The following is a 26,273-nucleotide window of genomic DNA, read 5'->3' on the forward strand; positions in this document are numbered from 1 at the left end:
TAACAAGAGTCGTAATGGCAAATGGTGAGGGTGCAGCATTCAAAGGAAATGAGTGAAATTCAATTTTAGGGAAATGAGACCAGACACAGAAGCAATTACAAATGAAATCTTTATAGAATTTCCTCAAAAGAAATGAAGCCCATCCAATCAATACCAATTAGAAAGTTGGCTTGCCCCCATTGGCAAGGGGCAGCATTGCTACAGGCAACTCTCGCACCCTCTTACTACTACAGTAAACATGCTGGAAATTTGCTTTCCAGAAACTTTTGCATTCAAACATATTTATTCTGATAAAATCATACAAATGTGCAGCAGTTATTTCCCAAGCTGCGCATTAGCCTGGAAGCTAATACAGAAAGCAAAGTCTACATCTAAAGAGCTCTGCGGTTCGACAGTTGGAAGGTAGAAACACAACCGGAAGCTTCCGGTGCATGACGTTTTCCACTTCCATAAGAACTAGAGAGCAGTAATATATAATGCAAATACAACAATGACAATAAACCACATGTTCGTTTCTTTAAGGATTGCCATGTGCCAGACATTCACTGGAGAAAAAGAATCGGACCAAATCAAGAGTTATGCACACAGTAGGAGAATCAGAACACTTCAACGCTACGCTTAGGAAATAGATTTGCTCTTTGACAGCTTAATTCCAAACCTTGGCATGTTTTTTTTTCTTCAATTACATTTGCAATTTGTATTTTTTTTTTCTTTTGCAGACCAATAGGGAGAATTTTAATAAATCAGATGACCGGCCCCGCAGAGGCCCTGAACACAGCTGTGGATTTTGTTATCAAGTAGGTACTGAGTCAGATGTATCGAACATTAAAAAGCTCACACTACCCGGAATATAGAAATTTCACGCATACAGGTGACATTCAACATTCAAGTGCCAGTGTTTTTTTTTTTGTACTGTCTTTTGGTCAAGTTTTCTGAAACTTTCAAAGAATCACTTTTGAGGCTTACAAAAATAAATATTTGTCAAAAATGCTTAATAAATTACACAAAAACTAGCAGCAAAAGTAGAATCTAGAAATCTGTGCAAATGGCTAAATTTCCCACCCGCCGACTGCTAAACCCCCCCCCCCTGGTCCCAAATAAATCCTGGTTTTTAACATTGAGAACCCACACCCCTTTGTAAACAAGCTGCGTTTTTTTTGTGTTTGTTTTACTCTCCAACCGCCACCGATCTCCTCACACACTGTATTTGGAAGCCTAAGGACACATAAGCCAGACATCTATATAAAACTCTGGATGTGCAATAAAAAGAATGTTAGTAAAACTTGATGGGCACAAACATGCAAGCGCGCGCGCACGCACACACACGAGGGTCTCGACGCGGCGAAATCAAGTAGCACCATTCGACCTCGGCTTCTCAACGCGATCAGTGCATCTGCTTTAATTCGCAGAAGTAGTTTTATTAAAAAACGTTTTCAAGGCACAACACACCTGATGAGAGCATCCGAGCATGGCCACACGTGTGGCCATGCAGACAGTACTTTAAATGACCCCCTCCACAGGGGACGACACGAAACCCTCCCCCATCCAGTGGTTACACCAATGACAACTGCGCCCCATTTCACTTAGCCCCGCCTCCTCACTTCCTGGTTAAATTGATAACCCCGTCATCTTTTAAAGCAGGGGTGGGGAACCTTTTTCTAATCCTCAGCGAGCACACGTGAGGTAACGATTGAACAATTTGTTTGCTTCTTAAGTGTTGACTGTTGGCCAACCCCTGCTTTAAAGCGATGAAAGGTGGCCCCCAACCCCCAAAACGCAGCTTGAAAAAGAGAAAATGTTGAAGCCTGCGACTCACGTGACCTTTCACCTTGACCAAAAAACATAACACTTGCACATGTGGACCGTCGCAGTGCGAGATGGGGTCGACGCTGCAATACGCCCTCCCGATGCGGTGGTCCTTTTAATGCAGCCTACTTTCACGATTTACGCAGGTGTTTTTTTGTTTAGATGCGAACGCAAACAAAAAATCGGACTCAGTTTTTTTTTCTTCTACAATTTGTACATCGAAAAAAAAAGTGAACCACAAACACACGGTCCACTTTGTGTCGCTAGCGCTCGGTAACGTGGTAGCTGCCGTAACACTGTCAAGTCAATTGAAATAAGAAGGAAAACAAAATGGTGGAGTAACAAGTTCGTTGAAACATTAGCCATTGTTGGCACTGAACTGGATGACGTGCATTTAACGGGCGTGGTTAATTCAGAGAACAACCACTGCCTTCGCGGTAAAATCAAAAGGAGCCAGTTCAGGATAGAGTGAGCAAAAAATAAAAAAAAAATTCAAATGCGGATAATTCAGAGCGGCACAGTGGGCCCGTCAGCTGTTTGGTAGAGAATTTGAGGTTCAAATGGAATCGTGACTCAAGGAGCCACAACACTCCAGTTTTTGCCAAGGTTTGATTACATATGAGCTTTTCTCTCTTTTTTTTTTTTTTTTTACATTTCTGATATTAGCCACCAAACTTAACAATCAAAACTAAAATGTGAGCTCTTGGCCATTTGTCAGGAGAAATAAGAACACAGATTTAACCTGTTTCAATTCCAAAAAGCAGAGAAGATGAATACACAAGTGCTCCTCCGGTTGTTGGTTTGGCTATTTCAAGGGGGGTCAGGGGTTTCTCCCCCAAAATGCTTCTTCTAATAACTGTGCATATGTCAGCGTCCATGCTCACACTCAGAGGTGCGCTCGTCGCTGCAGTGCACATGTGTGTGCACGTGCTGCTGCCGACTTTCCTTAGCGTCACGCTGCGCTCGTGTGATTGTTTTGAGACGAGCGCCCGGCCGAGAACCAGGCTGGCTAATGTACTGTATGTCCGTGAAGCTACACAGGGAGGGTTGTTACGGTCTGGCGTTTTTTTTCTTTTGAAACATGTGGTTTCCCATCAGGGTGGCATGGCAACCTACTCCTCTAGCGACTAGTTGCCCCACCAGTCCACACTTCCCGAGTGGCTGTAGTTTCCTCCGTAGCCGTCGTTGCCGTAAAAGTTGCCTCCAAAGCCACCTGGAAGAAGGACGGCAAACACACTCTGGATCAGCTCGTGACCACCAAAATGCATCTCAACAGGTATACTCCAAGTATTTGAAACAAAGCAGTGCAATAACTGGTAAAGTGTTGCAACAAAAGGACGCTAATTAGTGGGTTTAAAAGCAAACGGGAACAACTTTGTCTGGGCAAGCAAATTGAGCGCATCTTCAATAGAAACTGCAATACGTTAAATGTTTTTGTAAATAGCTTGCAACGCCAGGCTTTGCTGAAGGTCTCTTGACTTTAAGATAAGAAAACCTTTAGTCTCGCAATGGAGAAATTCCCAATTCACAGCAGCAAAGTTATGAAAGGAAGATTTAATTTGAACATGTCCACAACTTATTGGAGTCCGGTCAAAGTTCATAAATTCACAACCCTGAACCTACCATATTATGGAATGGGCTAAAATGTTAGCAGGCTGCTGAAATAAATTTCAACAAAGGCTGTTTCGTCTGTTTTTTTTTTAAATTCATGCCTTAAATTTGAGCGAAAACACCAAGTTTGAACAGTAATGTATAATATTTGTTTCATTTATTTTTGTTTGAAAATACCTAACTGGAAATGTTTCTCGAAAATAAAACCCTTTTCTAATGTGCAGATGCATTTAAGAAAAACAAAAACCATAAAAAGGAAATCCAAGGCACAAATATTACTTTAACCAAATACTTGATTTATTGATTGAATTTTCCATATATTTGAATACTAAAATATTTCCTTAGCTGCGGGCCGAATGTGGTTGTATGTTTTTAGGCAAGTGAAAATTTCCCTCTTTTACCTGAATTCCAAAAGTTTGGATGTTCCACTAGTTGAAGTTCATCACAAATTAATCTAAAAAAACTCAACTTTCCAACATGTAAAATGGAAACGGCAGTATTGGTGGCAAAACAGATGTGGCACATGACCAACCTCCACCGAAGCCACGGTTCCCTCCATGTCCACCAGAAGTTCGGCCTGTGCGGTTGCCACCGAAGCCTCCAGATCCTCCTGGTGTCTGTCGGTAGTCCCGAGCGCCAAAACCACCAGAAAACCTATAGGAGATTCGAGGTGTCAAAATGAATCCCCTAATCAATCATCAAATAATCAACGCATCTTTAATCTGTATTTTTTTTTAATAATTTGATGAATCTTTTAAAGCCGTTCGGTTTTCCCAGTCGCTTATCCTCGCAAGGCCTCACAGGTGTGCTGGAGCTCTTCAATTTAAAATTAACCATATCCCCTGATTTCAACGTCTCAAAAGTAAATGCTTTTTGTGTAAATGTGCATCAACGCTAATTGAAGGTTAACTTTAAGGCTAATACATATCAATTTTGAAGATATTTTAGAAGTAAAATTTCACCAATTTAGTGGAATCGCTCATATAAACTTTCACATGGAACGAGGGCATCCTCTTAGAGTGCATTTGTTTTGTTCGATGCCAAACAATACATTGAATATGGTTATTTATAGGCTTAAAAGGCACAAATTAAGAGTCCACACAGCTAGTTGTTGGGTATGTGGTTGACTTCTCTCATCTCGAAACAACACTAGTGATCAGTAACCTTTTTTTAAAATACAACCAGTGGGGTACAAGCCTGCTCGTCGCCAAATCATTTGCACTCAGTTGGACGCGAATCACCTGTCACTAACGTGTATGACGCTTTCTCAACTCCATTTCAAGAGGAGGCTTCTTTATCAAGCAAGGCAGATGTATTTAGGAGAATCTTTTGTCTTGCCTCTTATAGTATGGGATGGACTTTTTGGGGATTGTCGTTATGCTCCTTTCAGATCTGTGCGATTTACCTCTTGGAGCGACCGCGACTGCTGCTCTTGTGCTGGTGCTCGTAGGCCAGGCTCTCCAGCCAGGACGGGACCTCCTGCTTCGCCTCCACCAAAATGTCCAGTAAGTCTTTGGTTATGTTGCTGTTTTTGTCGTTAAAGAACGACGTGGCCAGACCTGTGGGTGAAAAAGCCAATACAAACGTGACAGAACCTGCAACGTTGGTGTGCAAAGGAAGCAAAAGATAATCGAACAATTCAAAATGGATTTCATTATCGATTTGTTGTGTCATACAATCGTGTCAGTCACCCCCCGCATTGCGCCTTTTACAATACACAGATAGCATGAGTATTGTGCAACAGGCAGTGGTGATGTTTAACACTTAAGCGCAGTCCGCCCCCCCGCCCCCAACAAATCGCACCCATTCATACACAGCCCTATTATGTATATATGAATATAATAAATTGATTCATACCAAGGTTGCCCACACGTCCCGTACGGCCGATACGGTGAACGTATTCTTCAATGTCACTGGGCAGGTCGAAGTTAATGACATGCTTCACATTGGAGATGTCCAGACCTCTTGCAGCCACCTTGAAAACCAAGACCACCATTTTGTCATCTACTTGACATCGAGCATTTAAGTTTTTTTTCATGGATGACTTACAGCTGTGGCCACCAAGATTGGGCAGCGCCCTGAGCGGAATTGGTGGAGAGCTTCCTCGCGGTCTCTCTGAGACCGATCACCGTGGATGCTGGTGCAGGCGTAGCCCTCATGATACAGAAAGTCCTCCAAAGCATCTGCACCTTTCTTGGTCTCCACAAAGACAAGAGTCAGCGAGTCTTTGCCTGCATAAAGAGCGGGGGAGAGGGGGGAGGTTGAACGACAATGTACGAACAAAACTAGTTGTATGAACTCTTCTCGGTCATGACAAAAGAAAATTAAAATGACAATATTGAAAGAATAAAAGGGATTGCAGTATCTTTATGCCCGACTATCACTAATGGGCATTTATTTGAGTTAAAGAAAAAAAAATGACAACAAATGGGAGCAATAATGGCTTTTGGGGTAAAATCTTTGAATACAAGTACAATGGCAGGGTTTGATGGAAAGGAAAGGTCATTCCACATCACATTTACAGCCAACCTCCACTGCGACAGAAGGGAGAACAAAAACCTTGCCATTCCTCAAGCATGAGCAGATTTTAATTAATAGGACCATGTCAGCCATAACGACTGGCAGGAAACACTGAGCGTAAAAGCTATTTGAAACAGTTTACATCCACACTGCAAAGGGCCCCCAAAAACCCCAGGGGTGGGGGATGGGTGCGGTGGGGTGTGTGCGTGGTCTGTGGGATGTCATGTTTCTTTTTTTGGCTCTCATACTCACCTGGCTTTTCTGGGGCATCTGTCCCACTTTCCTGAATCTCATTTGGAATAACTAAGATAAAAATCAAAACCAGGCCAGAGTGTAAGCCTGCGTGGTACACAGCATTCAGACTTTATCCAGACTCCCCACTAAACACTGAACAAATTCTACAGCCGCCGTTTAGCTCGGCATGGGGGTACCACACAGAAAGCACCATAAGAATTTACACCAGTGAGGAAAAAAACTAAAACAAAGGGGTCCTCTCACCTGTGGCATTAAGAAGGTCTAAGAGGAAGGACCTCTTGTCGGTCTCCTCGACCCAGACCACCTTCTGGGTGATGTTTTCTGAGGTGGAACCAACGCGGCCGACTGCCAGGAAAATATAGTCCTCAAGGAAATCGCGCGCCAGGATCTGAATGAAAGAAAACCACAGTTGTTGCAACTTGCAAACTCTCGAGGTAGTAGGGCTGAACTATTAATCAAAATGTAATCGTGATTTCTCACGATCACAAAAAGGTTATAATCCAGGAAAATCATTGCGCCGAATGCACCCTTGCTTGTAGCAAGCTTGTGACGCGTGCTATTCTGCCATCCTTCAGCGTGCATTTCAGTTTTTCGGGCGGCCAAATGTTACCCATCGCCCGTATTTTGTTGGAGAAATGATTGACCGTTAACTTGTTTCACGCGCAACGCTGATTGTTGGCTGAACGCTAGCATGGCTCAATATGATGCAGTGCTCTGGGAACTAATCATTTGCTTTCCTTTCAAGTTCACACAGCGCAACTAATTAATTATCACCTACACTGCAGCGAAAAAGCAGTAAACAGTTTTGGTTCATAGTGTTCAATCCATTTGTGTTGCACTAAGGCAGTGGGATTCGGGAGTGTTTATTCCAACTCTGTTGTGTCGTCGTGTGCCTCTGCCAAGCTGCCCCCCTCCCCCAGATGTCAATAGAAAACATCACATGACAGGCTAACAAAAATAGCATTAAAAGTTACACACTGCCTCTAAAAGGCCATGGTTTGCACAGCAGAGACGGCAGTTGTATTGGTTTCATATTTCCATTATTTCTGCATAATGGATTTGCTAAAAATTCATTTTGTCGTTATTTTTTTAAGTTTCTGTACGTTTTAATTAAGGTTTTAGAAGTTGAATAAATAAATTTTAATAAAAGTTTTGAACTCAATGAATCACATTTATTAATGCTGATTTCACAATGAAAATATTGCTTCGCACATCCGCCTCACAGTGCAGAGGTCATGGGTTTTAATTCGACCCAAGCCTTCCTGTGTGCCGTTTTCATGTTCTCCCCACACTTGCGTAGATTTTCTCCAGGTACTCTGGTTTCCTCCCCCATTCCTAGAGCATGCATTGCAGGTTGATTGGAGTTTCGAAATTGTCCATAGGTGTGACTGTGTATGAACGGTTGTTTGTCTATTCGCGCCCCAAGATTGACTGGATGAATCTTGCCTCTAGCCTGAAAAAAAGCTGGTGTAGGCTCCAGCATGTTTGCAACCCAAGTGAGGAGAAGCGGTTCAGAGAATGAATACATGGATAATATTGTTCTCATAATCAAACAGCCCTATGTATTGTTATACAGACCTGGATCTCCTTGGGGAAGGTGGCGCTAAACATCATGGTCTGACGGATGCCTTTTGGCGGCATGGTGTCTTGCTCCACAATACGTCTTATCTGTGGCTCAAAGCCCATGTCTAACATGCGGTCAGCTTCATCCAGCACCAAGTAGCTACACATTTTAATAAATAAAGAGATAAACACATAAATACACATCTTTTTTTAAACTCATATCCCAGGAGCGCTCCCAGTACAAAGTGCATCACAATGCTATACTGACTTGCAGTAATCAAGACCAATCTTGCCCCTCTCCATCATGTCGACCAGGCGACCCGGAGTGGCAACCAGCAAGTGACAGCCTCTCTCCAAGTCCCTGATTTGCTGGCCAATGTCAGCGCCACCGTACACCACACACGGGCGCACACGTGAGCGATAGGCAAACTGGAACGGGAGACGGAAACACATTGTTATTATTGTTACTAATACTATTTAAATCATCATAGTGCTGTGCTTACGAGCTCACCTTTCTGGCCTCATCATAGATCTGAAGTGCCAGCTCTCTGGTAGGAGCAAGGACGAGGGAGATTGGGTACTGCTTACGACGCCCGTATCTTCCATTCTCCTATTGGATTCATACAAATATCATGAGACTGAATATATTTTTCGAAGCTGGAAGCAAAGATACAGTGCCGTGAAAAAGTATATGCCCTCTTCCTCTGACAGATTCTATTTGTGATTTCTCGATTCAACAAATGTGGTCGTAATGAGGTTGGGTGTTGTTCATGAAATTCAACTCAGCTTTGCCAAAACTGTCGCTAGTCACAGTTACTTTGTGATTTAACAAAGACGGGGCAATTTTTCCACAAAGGGCGAGATAGGTTATAATACCCCTTTCGTTTTAGTAAATCAAATCGTCATTTTGAAACTGTATTTTATATTTCCTTGGGTTGTGTCTGTGTGATATTAAAATTGGTTTGATGAACTGAAACTTGTGTGTGATAAATAAGCAAAGAACACAGAAATCCGTAAGGGGGCAAATACTTTTTCACAGCACTGTATGTTTTCTACAGGGGTTAACCTGTCCACTATTCTTGGCTGCCTGCAGAGCGTCTCCTGGCCCATCTGTGTAGATCTGGCTCAGCACAGGAAGCAGGAAAGCCGCAGTCTTTCCGGATCCTAAAATATAGCACATGGCAAAGATTCTGAAAAACTGCATCAAATGATCCAGTCGTTTTCTGCATGTGTGAGTTGAACAAATCTTACCAGTCTGGGCACAGGCCATGAGGTCTCTCTTGGACTTGATAATAGGAATGGCATGCTTCTGGACTGGAGTGGGACGTGTGTAGCGACTCAGGGTGATGTTGCCCATGATAATCTCCCCCATGTCCACGTCATGGAACTACAACAAATAAATTAAGTTATTCGTGCAAGAACATGAGCGGATCCATACAACTGTCGATGACAAACTCACACTTTCAATATGAGGTGGGCAGTTGCTTCCCGTGGCCTCTACGGGGATATCATCATACTTCTCAAAGTTAATCCCCGTATTGCTGCCTGAGAAGAGCTCACTAGACAGAAAATTAGATGAGTGCATGTTTAAGAAGAGCACAGACACGACGAGCTGACAGCAGGTTGTTTGATATTTCAGTTCATCTGTGGCTTACTGTTCCAGACGCTCATTTGGGGCAGTAGGCTTGGACCAATCCTCGTCTCTGGATTCTTCGGCCCAACGACTGTTTCCGCCTCCAGAAAAGCCGCCACGTTCGTACCTGAACACACCGAACACTTAAATACTGCGCTCTAAACAACTTTTCACTCAAATACAATGAATACAACAAGATTGTTTAACAGTGGCAATTAGGCCCTTGGAAGAGCAGATTAAAGATTACTATAATTAAAGCCTTCATTTTGAAAAATCAAATTTTTAATATATTTATTTTTAAGACCAAGTGCAGGTCAATTCAAGTTTGAGGTTTTATCTTGTTTCCCCAAATTGCATTGTGGGTCAAATCAAATGCTCTCACTATTGATAACCCTATAAAAAGACCAAACGGGGAGTCAAAATGCACAAGTCTCACCTTCCCCTTGAGCCTGCTCCGCGGTCATTAAAGAAGGCAGACTTTGACCTGTCGTTACGTCCTCCAAAGCTGTTGAAGGCATTGTCTCTTGCCTGTCCACCCCAATTGCCATCCTTGCTCTCGTAACCACCAAATCCTAGAAGGAGCAAAGAAAGAATCCATCAGACATTTCCTGAAAATCTGCTTTCAGGCCAGCAGGTGGCCTCCACTTATTGCCCAAGTATATCCCTTCATAATATCCATCTATCCATTATCCAAACCACTGTTCCTCACAAGGGTCGCGGACATCCTCGTGCCTATCCCTGAACTGGTTGCCACCTTTGATTAAAGTTTTAATCCAACTACTAACTGGTAATAGTTTAGAAAGGTTAGTGTGAGGTTTCAGGGCTTATCTTTCAAAGTAAACCAGATTTTGCCTACCTAAGAGTGAATTCACATAAGAAAAGTTCCAATGTCTGCTTGTTGGTCCAAACAAAAAGCAGACCTAATTTTTTTTTGTTTAGCGTGGTTCACATTCGCACAGTAACTTTTGCATGCAAGCTCTATTCTGTAAACACATCACGACGTGTGACGATTTGTGCTCCCATAGGACAGCAACAAGGGCTGCACACAAACCTAAAATTTCTACATGCTGCAGTCTTGCTCTGCATATTTGTGTTGTGGTTAGAACTGCAAAATAATTTGGAGTGTCAAGAGTAGCTCATTCAACGCAGGTTTCGTGACACTAAATTTTGGAATGGTGTCAAGTGAATGTGTGCAGTATCCCACAAAACTGATGTGCTCTGACCCATAATATGCTGGGAGCAGTGAAGTTAAAGAAAAGACGAAGGATCATCTTTGATCAACATTAACGAAGAGCTACCATTTCCCACACTGCCAGGCGAAGGTGGCTTGTTAAGCCCAAAAAGTCACACAAATACTGTGCTTGGTTTGTATTCAGACCTGAAGAAAACGCCATAATTTGCGTTCGGAAGTGCACAGAGACCACCTAAAAATATAAATGGGTCTCCACCCGGTTGTTTGCTCGAAGCCAGGATTTATGTGTGTGAATTCACACCTGCATAAAAGGTCCGGACCACCTAGTGTGTTCTAAGTGGATCAAACATTACAGTTGAATGCAGCGAATACTTAATTCTATTAGGAACATGATAATGAGACATTTGTTATGGTAAAATGTGGTCTCTCAACCCACGTAAAGTAATGGCTAATTTAAGGGAGTCATCATACCAACCTCTATCATGGCGAGGAGGTCCACGCCCTCCAAATCCCCCATTTGTGCGGTTGTCGTGGTAACCATTCACAAATCCATTGCTGCGGCCACCATCCCATCCAGAGGAATCTTGGGAGGTACAAAACCAAAAACACTGGATTAAACTTGCTCAGAACTAACTACAATGTTGCAAATTTTGATTTGCAAAGAACTAACATTTAGCCCCTATATAATTTAACATTCAAAAGACAGATGGATACCAGCAACTATTCAGAAAACTGGCAGAATTCACAGAAGTTTTTTTAAGCAGGAAAAAAGGAAAGCATTGTCTAGAGCAGTGGATGAGGTATGTGAGCCACAGATAATTTTGTTCCCACCATTATTAATATTGTTATCTACATATGCCATTGGCATAGAGCGGCAGGCATTTCCTGTTCGTAACTCCGTTAAAGGGCCGATTTGTCCGTCAAAATTGCGCCCCCAAAGCCCCCATCAAAAGCCATGGCTACACAGTAAAAATGTCCGTACGCAAATGGCATTTTGTTTTGCGGCCAGTTTCACATAGTTATTAACATAAAACCCAAGCATCACCCAAGCCGCTTATCCTCACATCGCTTGACATAAAGTTTAAAAAATGTTATAGTTTGTCAATCTGATGACGCAATGTTTACATATATAGGCAGCGGGCCCACGGCATAGGAGCAAGGGCTAGCAAGCCAGCCGATGAGGTGGGACCCTTCCGGATGGTTTGAAGGAAATTCTGGTCCACGCTCTGGTGTCTCAGGAGGGGAAAGTGATGTACCATTAACTGTTTTGTGAAGACGGTTTGCTTCGAACACCTCAATTCCACCAACACGCATTCCACTGAGGAAGCAGTCTCTTAAGACTCTGAGATGGGCTCTCCCACACATCAATGTGGTTAAAAAACTCCTGGAGGTCGATAAGATCATCCCGGAGTTCTTGAGGCTCTGGATGTTGTTGGGCTGTCCTGGTTGATAAGATATTACAAAATGTTGTGGACTTGGAAAAACAGTTCAATCATGTCCCTTGAAGTTCTGTGGCGGGTGCTTCGGGGGGTGGTTTGGGCGTGCGGAGTACCGAAAACCCTGATATGGGCAATGCGTTCACTGTGCCACTGATGCCATCGTTTGGTCCACATTGCCGGCACTAAATAGGACTTGTTTCCATTGGGGGTTGGAGTCCGCCAAGACTTCCCTTTGTCACCGATTCTGTTCACAATTTATTTTTTCATAATTTATGGACAGGATTTCTAGGTGGGATGAAAATCAGCACCTCCTAATCTGAGACCATGGTCCTCAGTCAGAAAAGGGTAGAATCCCCTCTCCAGGTCAGGTATTCTCCCCATGCAGAGGAGTTCAAGTATCTTTTGGACTTGTTCACGAGTGATGGCAGGATGGAGTAGGAGATTGACAGCCAGATCGTTGCACCGTCTGCTGTGATGCAAACTCTGCATATCTGTCTGTCGAAAGGCGAATGTCTCGACGGGCGGATCGGTGTAGCGACTGCTGTGGTGCAGAATTTGTATTGTTCTGATGCGGTGAAGAAGAAATTGAGCCAAAAAAGGTGAAGCGCTCAATATACCGGTCAATCTATGTTTCTACCCTCACCATGGTCACGAGCTGTGGGTGATTGCTAGAACATGATCCTGGATACAAGCAGCCAAAATGAGTTTCCTTCGCAGGCTGCCGGGCTCTCCCTTTTGAGATAGGGTGAGATGCTGGGTCATTGGAAGGCACTCAGAGTTGAGCCACTGCTGCACCACATTGAGAGGAGACAAACGAGGTGGCTGAGGCAGCTGGCTAGGGTCCCAGTTGCTTCTGCTGACTACAGTCATACATCTCGCAGCGGTGTGTGCGTGTGTTTCCACAAAACCAGCAAGCCTTTGGTCACTTTATCTTTACAGTATACAGCAGCGCTTAAGTAAGCTGTTACAGTCAGTGGTTTGATCAAAGGTCTGAATATACTCATGCATTGTGACTGCAAACACAGAGGTATGTTATGTTTTTTCAAAACCAAACTTGAGTACATGGAAGTTTCCAAGACACGGGAACTATGCTAATTAGGTTTCATGAATGCAAAACATGTAATTACAGTATTATGTCATGCTTTGCCTTGGCATGGGCTCATAACCGGTTTGACAATCTAACCGTGGTTAGAACTTCTATTAAACCACGAATGATATTTTGGATTACGCAACTTCCTAACTCCAAAAGCACTATTCCCGCTAAAGATAAGTAAAGCTGAGCAAAACACTCATGAAACACTCGCCAAGTTCAGAAAACATGCACTTACACACTCGTACTACGCATCACCGCTCCATTTGCGACCATAGCACATGTGTTGTATGTGCCGGAACATTTCGGACAGTATTTGTCAAAAGATCACAGCTGCATTTTTTTCAAATTTATATGCAATAACGGCGCAAACAGCTCTACCTACCATCTGTGTGAAGGACCATCCAGAAAACCACATTGTCTGAATTATTGCAAATTATTGTGGAAAATAATTTTGGTCAACCTCAAACAAGCAAGACTTCAGACACTCACAAGAGCTGTAACTTGTGTAAGAGGCTCCTTCTTCCTCCACTTATTACCTGTCTTAATTACACCTGTTTGAACTTGTTTTAACAGTATGAAAGACACCTATACACAACCCCAAAACAGTCACACTCTAAACTCCACTATGGTCAAAACCAGAGAGTTGTCAAGGGACATCAGAAACAAAAGTAGAGACCTGCACCAGGCTGGGAGGACTGACCCCGCAATAGTAAGCAGCTTGGTGTGAAGAAATCAACTGTGGGTACAGGTTTTAGAAAATTCAAGACATACAAGACCGCCGGTAGGCTCACTCGAACTGGGGCTCCGTGCAAGATCTCAGCCCAAAATGTTCACAAGAACATTGAGCAAAAATCCGAGAACCACGTGATGGATCTAGTAATTGACCTGCAGAGAGCTGGGACCAAAGTAACAAAGGCCATTATCGGCAACACACTACGCCACCAGGGACTCAAATCTCTGCAGTCCCAGGCGTGCCCCCCCCCCCCCTGCTTAAGACAGTACATGCCCAGGACGGTTGAAGTTTGCAAGAGAGCATTTGGGTTTCTGCAGTTAGCCTAACAGCAGATATGTGGACATCCATAAACACAGACTCATGTCTGGCTGTGACCTGCCATTTTATTGATAAACATACTTCATTGTGCAGTGTTTTTTATGGGGATAGGCCATTTCCATGAGACGCATACTGCTAAATATCTTGTTCGGGTAAAAACTGCACTCATGTCTGACTGGAGTATCATTGACAAAGTTACTTGCCTTGTGGAGCAGCTGACACGGATGCAAATGGCTGGCCAGCACTAAAAAGCTCATTCAAGTAGTCGAGACAAGAGGTAACAGCACGTTTTTAATGTGCCCTGTGAAAGAATATTTTCTAAAGCTGGTGAAATGCTTTCCAAAAAAACAAACTGTTTCAAGCCAAACACTGTGGGAAAGCTATTATTTCTAAATAAAAATGAACAACAAATTATCCTTAAATTAAAGCACTTGTTGCAATTTGTTCATATAGTAGCACAAGCACATTCATATTTTCTTAAACAAACACCCATAGAATTCTCAACACTGTTGACATCTTGTGCTTCGAGATGGCGCCATAGAGCAAATGAAGCACCGTGAAGCTTTGAACCATGTGCACCCTTAAGGGGGACTAACTCCCATCATACTACCGGAGACAAATTCCTTGTGTGTTATACATACTTGACCAAAAAAGATTATTCTGATCACACATCATTAATGAGAACACAATGTAGAATGAGTAGAAGCAACACACACCAATGCTTCCAAAATTTAGACTTTCCCTTTGGGCACTCATTGTCTGATGGCTGCAGACTGCATGGCACTCTGCCCGTATTACCACTACTTTCAGACCTTTATCTCTGCATTTGACTATTTAACCCAGTGGTCCCCAAACTACGGCCCATGGGCCGGATCCGGCCCCCCTGAACAACACCAGAGTATTTTGATTTATTTTTCATCTGTGTATTTGATCATAAAGTTGGGCTTTTGCAATAAAGTGTTCTTAGTTCTGAACTATTTTCACTATTAACTATTATTTAGTAACTATTTCATAAACACATATAATGCAACATTTGTTCCATCCATCTGCGGTCTGTGCCTTATAACCGGCAACCCCCCCCCCAAAAATCCAAAACCCGCCCCCCTCAAAGAGAACGTAATCAAAAAAAAAATTATTCAGAATGCATGGTATTTAACCCAAAGTGGACAAACGATTTTTTTTAATGCAAAGAAAAGGCTGTCTGTCATCTGTAAAGAGGCGGTATCCAAAGAATACAATGTGCGGAGACACTATGAATCCCGTCACAAAGATAAGTATGATAGCTTGCATGGCCAAATGTGAGCAGACAAACTGTCAAAGCTAAAAAGTGGAATGTTAGCTCAGCAAAATACATTTGTACGCCAAGCTCAGCCGAACCAGCAATCTACTCTGGCTAGCTTTCGGGTTGGTCGACTGATAGCAAGCAGCGGTAAACCTTTTACTGATGGGGAGTTTGTCAAAAAATGCATGAATGCTATCGCGGAGGAGGTGTGTCCTGAGAAGAAAGATGTCTTTAATTCCGCAAGTCTATCAGCGAGTACAATCACCAGATGTATAGAAGAAATAGCGGGTAATGTATATGCCCGGCTGCAGCAGAAGACAAAAGAATTTGAATTATTTTCATTAGCACTGGATGAGATCACAGATGTGCAGGACACAGCGCAACTGCTAACTTTTATTGGTGGAGTTAGCGAAAACTGAGATGTGCGAGGAGCTGGCAGCCCTCCAAAGTCTCAAAGGGACTACGACGGTGGAGGATATTTTTCAGCAAAGTGCACTAAACTATGGAAGAGTTAGACCTGGACTAGTCAAAGCTAGCCAGCAACACAACTGACGGGGCTCTGAGTATGGTGGGCGCATCTCTCGGGGGTCTAATAGGACGCATGATGCGGGAGAACTGGGTTTCAAATTGACTGTCTAATTCACCAGCAAGCACCGTGCTGCAAAATATTGACGTGGGATTCTGTCATGAAGGCTGTGGGGTCGTGCATAAATTTCATCAGAGCAAAGTTGATTATTATTTGTTTCATAAATGGTATAATTTATTTCCTGGCTTTTTTTTTTGTGAAGAACCCGGGGAGGGTTATTTATTTCATTAATAGCGTTATTTATTTCCTGACTTTTGTTCTGTGAAGAATCTAGAAAAGGTTATTTGATTTTGCGTGGGTTTCTGGAAAATATTTTTTTTGTTTAGGTACTCTTGCAGTCACACTTTTTCTGTTACAAACTGACCCCCATCAGAGAAGCGAAAAGTTATATGGACTTCAGAGGAAAAAGTTTGGGGACCACTGATTTAGCCTATGCTTGTGTTCAAATTAAGCCAAAATAGAACTAAAATATAGCAAAGGTACTGTTTATCCAGCACCTAATCAAATCAAAGCTTTGAGCCCAAATCTTTTGTCTATGCATGATCTGGATTGTTTTTGGCACACAATTATGTGAAAGCCAAGGCTACCATTTGTGAAAAAAAGTAATCATTTTATGTTCAAGTCTTGATTGTGCTAAAGGTGGGACCATACAAAGGATTATGCTTGAGGGCTTTATATCACGTATTAGTAGAAACAGCCAGTGATGCAGTGCATTCATTTATCAAAAGCACCAGCACCATGCTCCTGTGGTTTTTGCTCAAAAGGCCAAGACACACCGACTATAGAGTCGAGAGGGCATGCCAGGGTGTACCACATGTGTTTCGCCAGCCTCCGCTGTAGGCATGGTAAAGGGCAACCTCTTCAGAGGCCAGTCTTGGGTAACCTGAGCAAAGGTAGGGAAGCAGGCTATAAAAAGACTCACGTGGAGTGACCGACTCATGTGATACGAGCGGGTGAGGCCTCGACACAGCACTAATAGTTACCAATCTCGGGGTCAGCCCATCCTGACGCAGAGGAGTTATTTCTTTGGGTCGCTTGGCTCTCTGCCTGCCATGGCTTTGGGGGAACTTGGGAAACATTGCAAGTGACAAATGGCCTTGAGGGTAGAATGGAATAACTAGGGAGTTCGACCACATCTTCTGGGAAAATGCCCCAAAGAAAACACTCTGTGATTAGTTGCAAGAGAGGTTTTTTTCAATTTTGAGATACTACCGCAGCTAGGTACCAGTGATTGAAGCAGGAAATTGTGGTCAACCATACAAATGGTAATGGTAACTCATGAAGATGTCCGGTTGCTTTGTGCTTTTAACATTTCAATTAACACACAATTTTGAACTACTAGTTGGACAATTTTGTACCAAAAAATAGTCAACTTTAATTTTGTGTTTAATTGGATTAACTAATACAATTCAATTCCAATTGCATCCACACTTTTAAAAAGTTTGACAATGCAAATTGTATTTTGTAGAAAGTGTAATGGCTAATGATAAGCAAGAAAAGGACGAGTGGAGGTTTAAAAGTCTGGTAAAACTAATGTAGTCTTCAAATGGTGGGTAGTTTCACTTTAATACCACAGTTTACTATGCATAAAACATAACGAGTAATCACTTGCAAATAGCCTCTTCCAAGCAGATGCTAATATATGCAATATGATTAGATTATTATAAAAATATTTTGCCAAGCAGATGCTAATAAATTATGATGGCTAATACCTTGCATGGGGAAAAAATACACGAGAATATTCTAAGTGCTTTTGCATGATTGGGAAAGATACAGAAATAAGAAATATCCCATGGTTAAAATTAAAGTGAAGAGCACCCATCTTAACCAAAGCTTGCCCCAACCCCCTTCACACTGGCTTTGCTACGGCTACTTCATGCATGTGGATATGCAGATTTGCCCTCAGCAAAAGCAGACAGAAGGGACTTACAGAGATTTACTGGTGCCACTGAATAACCGCACTGTCTAGCAGCGGAATAAGCATTTCCTGCTGTGGAATAAGAGCACAGTAAAAAAACGAAAAAAAAATTGTCAAGCGTGTTACACAAAAAGACTTCAAAGATGCAGTCAAGTGTAAAATGAAGTGAGCTAGCTGTGCCTGGCACACGACATGTCATTAAGGCCACCGTTGCAGCTGGGGAAACTGAACACCTTTGTGCAAATGAACATGTATGGGTGAAAAATTTGTCCAATGTGTGCAAAATTGAATCCATTGTGACACTGTGGAAGTTCAGGGTGAAAATTTGATCCCAATTACATTTTGTGACTCATTAGCCTAACTGTACCCAATATCAAATGATACAGTGGTCACTTCTTCACAAAACAAGCTACCATAGTGAAAATTGTCACAGTATAACTGAATGTTTAGGAAACAATTAAGTAGTCGGCTATAAGCCTCAGTGTGTTTTCCATCATTTTGGCTCTCTTCACCATGATTTCGGTAACTTAAAACGGAGAAGGCATGGCTGAAAACTCACCATTTTTGGGACCATCTTTGTTCCTCAAGTGAGGTGGAATGTAACGTCCTGGAAAATGGAGAGTAAGAGAGCCTGTTTCAAAATTCAAAAGGTAACTATTTATCAATAAAAGTTGAAGAGCAATTTACAGAAAGGACACCATGTGAATAAACCACATCAAGTAGATACACCCACAAATTCAGTCATAGGGGGATCACAGTGTACCCCACCACTCACATCCTTCAAATCTGTCTCATCATTGCACCTCATCTTGCATTTAAAAGACAGACGAAATCAAATGGTGAAATCAAATACTTACTGCCAGTTCCTCCGCCTTGTCCCTCAACAGAGTTCAAGTCTAGGGCAGCAAGCTACAAAGAAAACAGAAATATGAGATTACGTAATGAAACGTGACGGAAAATAATTGCATGTAAACTTGAATGGATGACAATGTGCAATTATTTAATGTTAAGATGCGATTGAGACGTAACTATGTGATAATATTCGTCCAGCGTTATCATGGGAAGTCCATCGATATCACCAAAGGCCGCGAACTAAAAAATAATAATATTGCGACACGTACTTTGAGTTAAGTATTGGCGACACTATTCGAGTACCAACCGTGAATGTTAGTGTCGTAAGACTGGTTAGTATGTGCCTTTTAGACCCGCTGCCAACGGTTCTCTTTTTTTTTTCCTCCTGCGCCACGTTTCAGGTCGAGAAGGCCCAATGTTAGCTAACCCACTATACCGGCCGGTAAATGGTTTTAAATAGCCGTACACCGCAGATGGACGCTTGACAGCCTGCGTATGATGTTTCATAAGATTTTTTAAAAACACTTTAGACGTTAAACCGAGTGGTTTGGAGAAGAACTGGTGGCACCGGGTTATTAAGAGGGATCCGCCATCACAACTTTCCTTAACAAGCGAAATCGTCGCCTCCATTTTGCTAGTCGCCATATTAGCTTTAGCCCGAGCTAGCAAATAGGCTCGACACCAGACGCACTTGACGGCAAACCGCGACATAACACAAAAACTCGGAAGTACACAACGGGAAAACAGACTTACCTGCTGATCTAGACCGTGTGGATTGTCAACGACCACATGACTCATAACTAGAGAGTAGTGGGGGATTCTTTTTTTGAGGAGAAAGGATTTTTTTTCTTTGTTAGCGCGACCGGGCTATAGAGCAAGCAACTTTGTTTCCTCGTTTGTCTCAACAAAATTAGAGTAGAGTTGGTTTAAAGGGATGACGAGACAAAAAATGTTCACTTAAAAATAAATAAAACGCCGACACTTATGTTTAAATCTAAACTTAAGTTTCGAAAAGAAGCGGCCGCTGGTGCTGCTACCGGCGGGGTTGACCGTGCTGGAATGAGCCGCTCGACGTTCAGGTACCGCGAGATATCGCCTCGACTGACTGTCGAAGGGGGGCGGCAATATCGCGAGACTCTTCTTCTCATCGGTAGAAGTGTAGCGTTGTGTAATTCAATCAAAATGAATACCGTAATATGATCGGCGTTTCTGTGTCATTGTGTGTCATGGAAAACAACTACGCTTATTGCAAAATGTAAAACGTTTCACAATCCATGAACCACGCCTTTGAAAACTGAAAAATAACTACAATGTTCCATCCATCCATCTTCAACACTGCTTGTCCTGAACAGGCTCCCTGGGAGTTGCTGGACACTAGTGATGTGTCGTTCGCGAACGAGCCGGCTCTTAGAGCCGGCTCTTTGAAGTGAACGACATGAGCCGGCTCCTAAGAGGGAGCCGCTTTAATGGGAGCCGACTTTTTTTTTCCTCCTGTTTTTTCCCCCTTTCGGTTAAAGCCGCACGTGATTGGTCAAGATCCGTGGTAGAAGAGGGAGGAGAGGGTTACACACACGCACACGCACACGTCACGCACACACACACACACACACACACACTCACAGACACGCTCACAGACACACGCGCGCGCGCGCTTCAGTGAAGAGAAGGGGAAGGAGTCAGAGACACAGCAGCACACTGTGAGCAGCACACGAACAGGAGAGACAGGGAGACGAGAAAGAGCTCGATAGATATCAAATATTAATTTATCATTTGTTGTTTGGTAATCAAAGCTTACTTATGTTGTTTTAATGTAAATATTTAAACACTTATAAATATGCACAATCAGAGATTGGAACTTTTTGTTGACCTTTTTTTGAGATGGGTCTTTGTTTTTGTACTTTGTAATTTATTTTTTTGTAGCACTCCATGTTGTACGCCATGTTGAGTATGTTCAGAAGAATATAAATAAAGCCATATAAATAATAAATATTTGATATACTGTATATTTTTTACATTCGTAATTCATTTTACACATAATTTTACATTATTTTTGGTATTAAACTAATTTAAGCAACAAAAAAACTGAGGAGCCATTTGGGAGCCAAAAGAGCCGGCTCTTTTTAGTGAGCCGAGCCAAAAGAACCGGCTCTCTAAAAAGAGCCGGAATTCCCATCACTACTGGACACTTTCCAAGCAAGGCAGACTACAGTACAGTACACCCGAACTGGTCGCCAATCAGTTACAGGGGACATATAGAGACAAACGAATATTCACACCAACAAAAATGTTAATTTTGTTAAATGATCATGACGATTTTTTCATTAATATTGACTCAGGATTATTAATCACAATTATTCATCATGTTAAAAAAATCATCAGTATTTTTAATGTACAGTACTCCGTCCTCCGCAGATTACACACAGTGAGTCCGGTGCCACCGTTGGCGGCCCAATTTCCGCGAGGGGGGCGACACATCCCCTTCAGATGCATGACTATGTGCCCCTTACTTTCGTCATGTTATAATGTACAGGTGCCTGCCAAAAATTTGAATATCGAGGGGAAGTCAATTTATTTTAATATTGTAATTTTAGTTCACGACTTTTAAATATTTCAAGCATTTATGCTTCAGTTTTGATAGGTATAGCAGAAAGTCACACAAATAAAAAACAAAAAAAAAAACAATGTTTCACAAAATATCATGATAAAGTTCAACATTGTAGGCTCCCTGTATCCTAATGTTATCAGCTAGTTAACGCAAAACACCTACAGAGGTTTTCGTCAGCCTTTAAATGGTCTCAGTCAGGTGATTTAGTGAAGACTGCTGACTTGAAAACCATCAATGACACGCTACATAAGGAGAAAAAAAGAAATTGCAAAAGAAGCTGGATACTGCAAGAGCACTGTATCAAAGAGCATGAACAGAATGTTAAAACGAAGAAGAAAAAATGGCCAGAAGAGCTACAGAAGTGACAGGGGTGGAGATTATGTCAAGCAATGGCAATCCAAAAATTAGGGGTGCTTCATAGTAGACTGAGGCTGGTGTCAGTGCAACAAAAACCACCACATATGTCTGCATGACATCGGCTACATATAAAAAATTCCATGACTCAAGCCACCTCTGAACCAAAAACATCAGAAACGCCTGAGGTACGTTGAGGAAAAAAAGTACAGGTCTGTTGCCAAGTGGTTCCAAGTCTTTTCAGATGAGAGTCAATTTTGCATTTCATTTGGAAATGAAGGTCTCAGAGTGTAAACAAAAGTCAAACTGTTTAAAGCCCACTGTGAAGTTTCCAGGAATGGAATTGGGAACCATAATATTTGCCGGTGTGGGTCGATAGTCTTTTGTAAAGTCAGCACAGCTTTCGATCAGGAAATTTTACAGCACTCAATGCTTCCAGCTGCCACCGATCTTTATAGAAACTCATGGGAATCATTGTTGCATAAATACATGACTGTTTAGATAGACAGCAATGCTCACATTTTAAATATAAATCCAGAAGATGATCAGGTTGCCAAATTGTGATCACAATTATCCATCCGATCATCTATTTTCTGATCCGATTTATCCTCACAAGGGTCGCAGGGCGTGCTGGAGCCTATCCCAGTTGTCTTCAGGCATGTTTTTGGAATGTGGGAGGAACTGGAGTACTTGGAGAAAACCCATGCAGGCACAGGGAGAACATGCAAACTCCACACAGGAAGGCCGCAGCTGGAATTGAACCCGGTGCCTCTGTACTGTGAGGTTGACGCGCTAACCACTCGACTGCTGGGCCGCCCATGATCCCAATTAAAATGTGATTAATTGTGCAGCTCTATGACATCTCCAATGAAGTTGGATGATTCGATGTGTTTAAAGTGCTTTTAAAATGTGGTGTTTTTTTTATACATTTATTTATATGGGCTGACAGACAGACAAATCCAAAACAGTAATCAATGTAGAGATTTTTCTTGTCCAATCAGATGTCTTTCTGTTCCCAACAATCTAACTTGCCTAGGACCTTCAGAGTTAAAGCTGGCTGATATAACTTGAACTATATGAGCAATGGGTCTGTTTTTTTTTTTAAAGTAGATTTCAAATTTGTGTGTTGTATATACATACGTATATACAAATGTAATTTTGGAGTTTTAAGTGCATAGCACTTTGACTTGCATTTTTATGTATGAAAAGTGCTGTATAAAGTTTGATTGATTAATTGATAGATACTGAGTTGAAAAGAAATTCCAAATCATTGTATTCTGTTTTAATCTAAATTTTAAACAAAGTCCCAAAGCTTTTCATGTTCTCCACCATGATCTATGAATGGACTCTGAGAGCTCATGTACGAAGTATGATATTATGATATTAATTGACAGACAGAAACAAAGGACATTTTTGCTGTAATTATAGCTAGTTTTAGAAAGGAAGTTGGGCCTTCTTCAGTTTTCAGCAATCTTTGTTTTTATTTTATTTGGTTAACTAAAGTGTTGTTGTTTTAGGTTTTGCTTTCCATTTTCGTGTTAGTTCTTTCATTCGTTTTTGATTAGTGAAAGGCAATATTAGCAACAATTATTTAGGAATGCTGAAGGCAACATTCAAGAAATCTGGAATGTCATCACCAAGATGTTTACGGACCAGCATAGTTGGGGAAATGTCTAACAATCTGTTAACCGAACAATATGGTCAGAAATACCCTGAGATTGAATTCTCTCTCATTTAATTACAGGGGAGATAATAATTCATCCATCCATTATCTGAACCACTTATCCTCATGAGGATTGCCTATCCCAGCCGTCTCTGGGCAGTAAGAGAGATATACCCTGAACTGGATGCCATGCAATCGCAGGGCACGCATATAGACGACCAACCATCCGCACTCACAATCACACCTAGGGACAATTTCAATTGTCCCTAGGTGTGATTGTGTTCAATTAACCTATCAGTTAATTGTTGTTTTTGGAATGTGGGAAGAAACCGGAATACCCAGAGAAAACCCACCCAGGCACGAGGACAACATAAAAAGTCCACTCAGGAAGGCCGGAGCCCGAATTCCAACCCTTGACTTCTGCACTGTGAGGCGGATGTGGGGGATACTAATTGATCTTGAAAAATCATTTGATCCAGTCCAGTACACAATGATATATTGCCTCAAGAGTTGGAGCATTATGGAATTAGCCAATGGTGGGATTAGAAGGAACCGGACTCAGTATTTAGAAGTAACACTGATTTCAATAAATTACCAATGGATCACCATCTTTCGGAGTTAAAGATTTCGTAGGGAGTGTAGCAACGGCAATGGATGAGAGGGAAAATTCTATTGGTGTATTATTGTCTTATGGGAAACATTTGATACCATTAAACACTTGTTGTAATTACAAATTTGTGGGAAATGTGGTATAAGAGGTCTGTTACTGTGTTGGTTACAATAGATTTAAACATTACATTACAAAATGTGGAAATTCATTTATTGAACACATCAATGATGTTGATTTGTGGATTTCCACCAAGGCTCAGTTTTTGTGGCCGGAATTATTTATCATTTCTTTAAATGATATCTGCAATGTGTCATGGATTCCGAAGCTTTTCTGATAGTCCAAATACTTCACTGTACTGGACATGATAATATTAACTTAATCTTAATAGTGGGGAATGAATTGAATAAATGGTTTCATGAAAGTAAACTTTCACTAAATGAGGAGGCATGAGAATGTATTTGTTGTGGATCTGACATATTAATTAGCTATGTAGATTCGTGTTCTTATGGGGTTGGAATTCAGGTCTTTGGAACTATATTCTTTGGCTTTAACATAGGCAGGAACCTTTGTTGGAGGACTGAGAAAGGAAATACTATGAAATACAACGTGCCATAAACTATTGTAGACCTATTAATTACAGCTGTGTTCAGTTGAGACACTGTGAAGGGAGAATGAGAATGATGTGTAACATGGAATTGTTGAAGGTCACCTTTTATTAATATTAACTAATATACACATGGAAACTATGGACATGTTGTTGTACTTTCGTAATTGGATTAACAGTGTGAACAGCAGGATTAGCAACAGAACAAATATCAAGACGAGCCGTGTTACTGTTTTTGGAGTTAATACCGTCTGTCCACATTTCAGACATCAGAATCACAATCAGATTTTGTGTGCAAGAAACACACATGGAATTTACTTCCCAGTTACAAGCCATTCAGAGGAACATAAAGAAGACAGGAATTACCAACAGCGCCCCAATACTTTAGATATGAAAGGAAAACAGTTGGCAAGAGGAGGGCAAATAAACTAATAGACTCCAACCATTCTCCTAAAATGGTAGGAAAAAAAACTCAGCACATGTAGCGTACATTTAAAAACACAGCACAACAATTCCTGAAACTTAACATGGAATGAACAGGGTGGGGAGGGAGGGCAGGGTCATTATCTGTGAAACGAGCTGCACAAAGTCGCGCGCAAGTCTTTCCAGTTGTGACAGGGGAGGGAGTGGACTGAATAGGAATCCAGCGAAGACTTTGATGTTGCACCTGCAGCTGCAAGGCCAAGACCTCATCAGTCACAGGCTCGAGGAGGAGTTATGGAGAGGAGGAAATAGGAATACTTGTGTCCGTGTGCTTTTTCCATCCAAATCATTAAGAGGGAAAATACTTAGAAATTACTGAGAGGTTTACCAAAAATAAAGCGGCATTTAAGTATTAATGGATTAAACAGTTATTTATTTATTTGTCAACTGATTTACTACTAAATGTAACTAGACTAGACTATAGATGCTTTGGGAATTTATGTCGACCCGGCTTCTAGCTCTGACTTGACCACCTTTAACTACGTGTGTCTAGTTCTATTGGATTTAACTGCAGCATTTGATACAGTGGATCACAGTATTCTGCTGACTCGTTTGCAGCACTTGGTGGGCATTGGCGGTAGCGCTCTTGAGTGGTTTAGGTCCTATTTAGCTGACAGAACCTTTTGTGTCAGCCTTGGCTGCTCTGAGTCACATACTGCTCCCCTGTCATGCGGTGTTCCACAGGGCTCAATTCTGGGGCCTCTGCTGTTCTCACTGTACCTGCTCCCATTGGGTACCATCTTAAGGAAACATGGTATTTCCTTCCACTGCTATGCAGATGACTGCCAGATCTATGTCCCACTGAGCAAAAAAGACGCCTTCTCATTAAGGCCACTTGTTTCCTGCCTGGAAGAAATCAAAACCTGGATGGCACAAAATTTCTTGACTTTCAATGAAAAGAAGACAGAGGTGATACTGTTTGGTCCCAGTGGCCCTTGCACATCCCATCCTGTTGACTTGGGCCTCCTGTCTCCTTACCTTAAGTCAACAGTCTCAAACTTGGGCCTTAAACTGGACAGTGATTTCAAACTTGACCGGCAAATTGGTGCCGTTGTTAAATCCAGCTTCTTTCACCTTAGACAGCTGGCCAAAGTAAAACCTCTCCTCTCTCATGAACACTTTGAGACAGTAATTCATGCCTTTGTCACATCCC

General features: G+C 41.9%; 1 protein-coding gene across 5 annotated transcripts; it reads right to left on the minus strand.

Annotated features, from left to right (window-relative positions):
- Positions 1-95: 95 nt before the first annotated feature.
- On the minus strand, positions 96-19,882 carry ddx3xa (DEAD-box helicase 3 X-linked a). Of its 5 annotated transcripts, XM_019876866.1 has the most exons (20): positions 19,555-19,882; positions 18,807-18,858; positions 18,509-18,556; positions 17,962-18,021; positions 11,056-11,163; positions 9,825-9,960; positions 9,411-9,515; positions 9,215-9,314; positions 9,007-9,142; positions 8,822-8,919; positions 8,267-8,365; positions 8,024-8,184; positions 7,771-7,915; positions 6,436-6,580; positions 6,190-6,240; positions 5,467-5,648; positions 5,275-5,392; positions 4,823-4,976; positions 3,950-4,071; positions 96-3,019 (listed from the first exon to the last, which is right to left on the minus strand). In XM_019876866.1, the coding sequence occupies exons 1-20, from the start codon at positions 19,597-19,599 to the stop codon at positions 2,934-2,936; spliced, it is 2,151 nt and encodes a 716-aa protein (XP_019732425.1). In that variant the 5' UTR covers positions 19,600-19,882; the 3' UTR covers positions 96-2,933. The 5 variants fall into 5 exon arrangements, with proteins under 5 accessions (XP_019732425.1, XP_019732427.1, XP_019732426.1 ...); XM_019876868.1 differs by lacking the exon at positions 17,962-18,021; XM_019876867.1 differs by lacking the exon at positions 6,190-6,240.
- Positions 19,883-26,273: the final 6,391 nt, after the last annotated feature.

The sequence above is a fragment of the Hippocampus comes genome, unplaced genomic scaffold (assembly GCF_001891065.2).
Source record: "Hippocampus comes isolate QL1 unplaced genomic scaffold, H_comes_QL1_v1.1 scaffold110, whole genome shotgun sequence".
NCBI classification, from domain to species: Eukaryota; Metazoa; Chordata; class Actinopteri; order Syngnathiformes; family Syngnathidae; genus Hippocampus; species Hippocampus comes.

What these genes read in the sequence shown, in the direction of transcription:
- ddx3xa (XM_019876866.1), bottom strand. Translation starts at nt 19,599, where the DNA reads ATGAGTCATGTGGTCGTTGACAATCCACACGGTCTAGATCAGCAG. An exon ending in CACACGGTCTAGATCAGCAG is followed by an intron (nt 18,859 to 19,554) that starts GTAAGTCTGTTT and finishes TTTTCTTTGTAG; the next exon opens with CTTGCTGCCCTAGACTTGAA. An exon ending in GGGACGTGTGGGCAACCTTG is followed by an intron (nt 4,977 to 5,274) that starts GTATGAATCAAT and finishes TTTCACCCACAG; the next exon opens with GTCTGGCCACGTCGTTCTTT.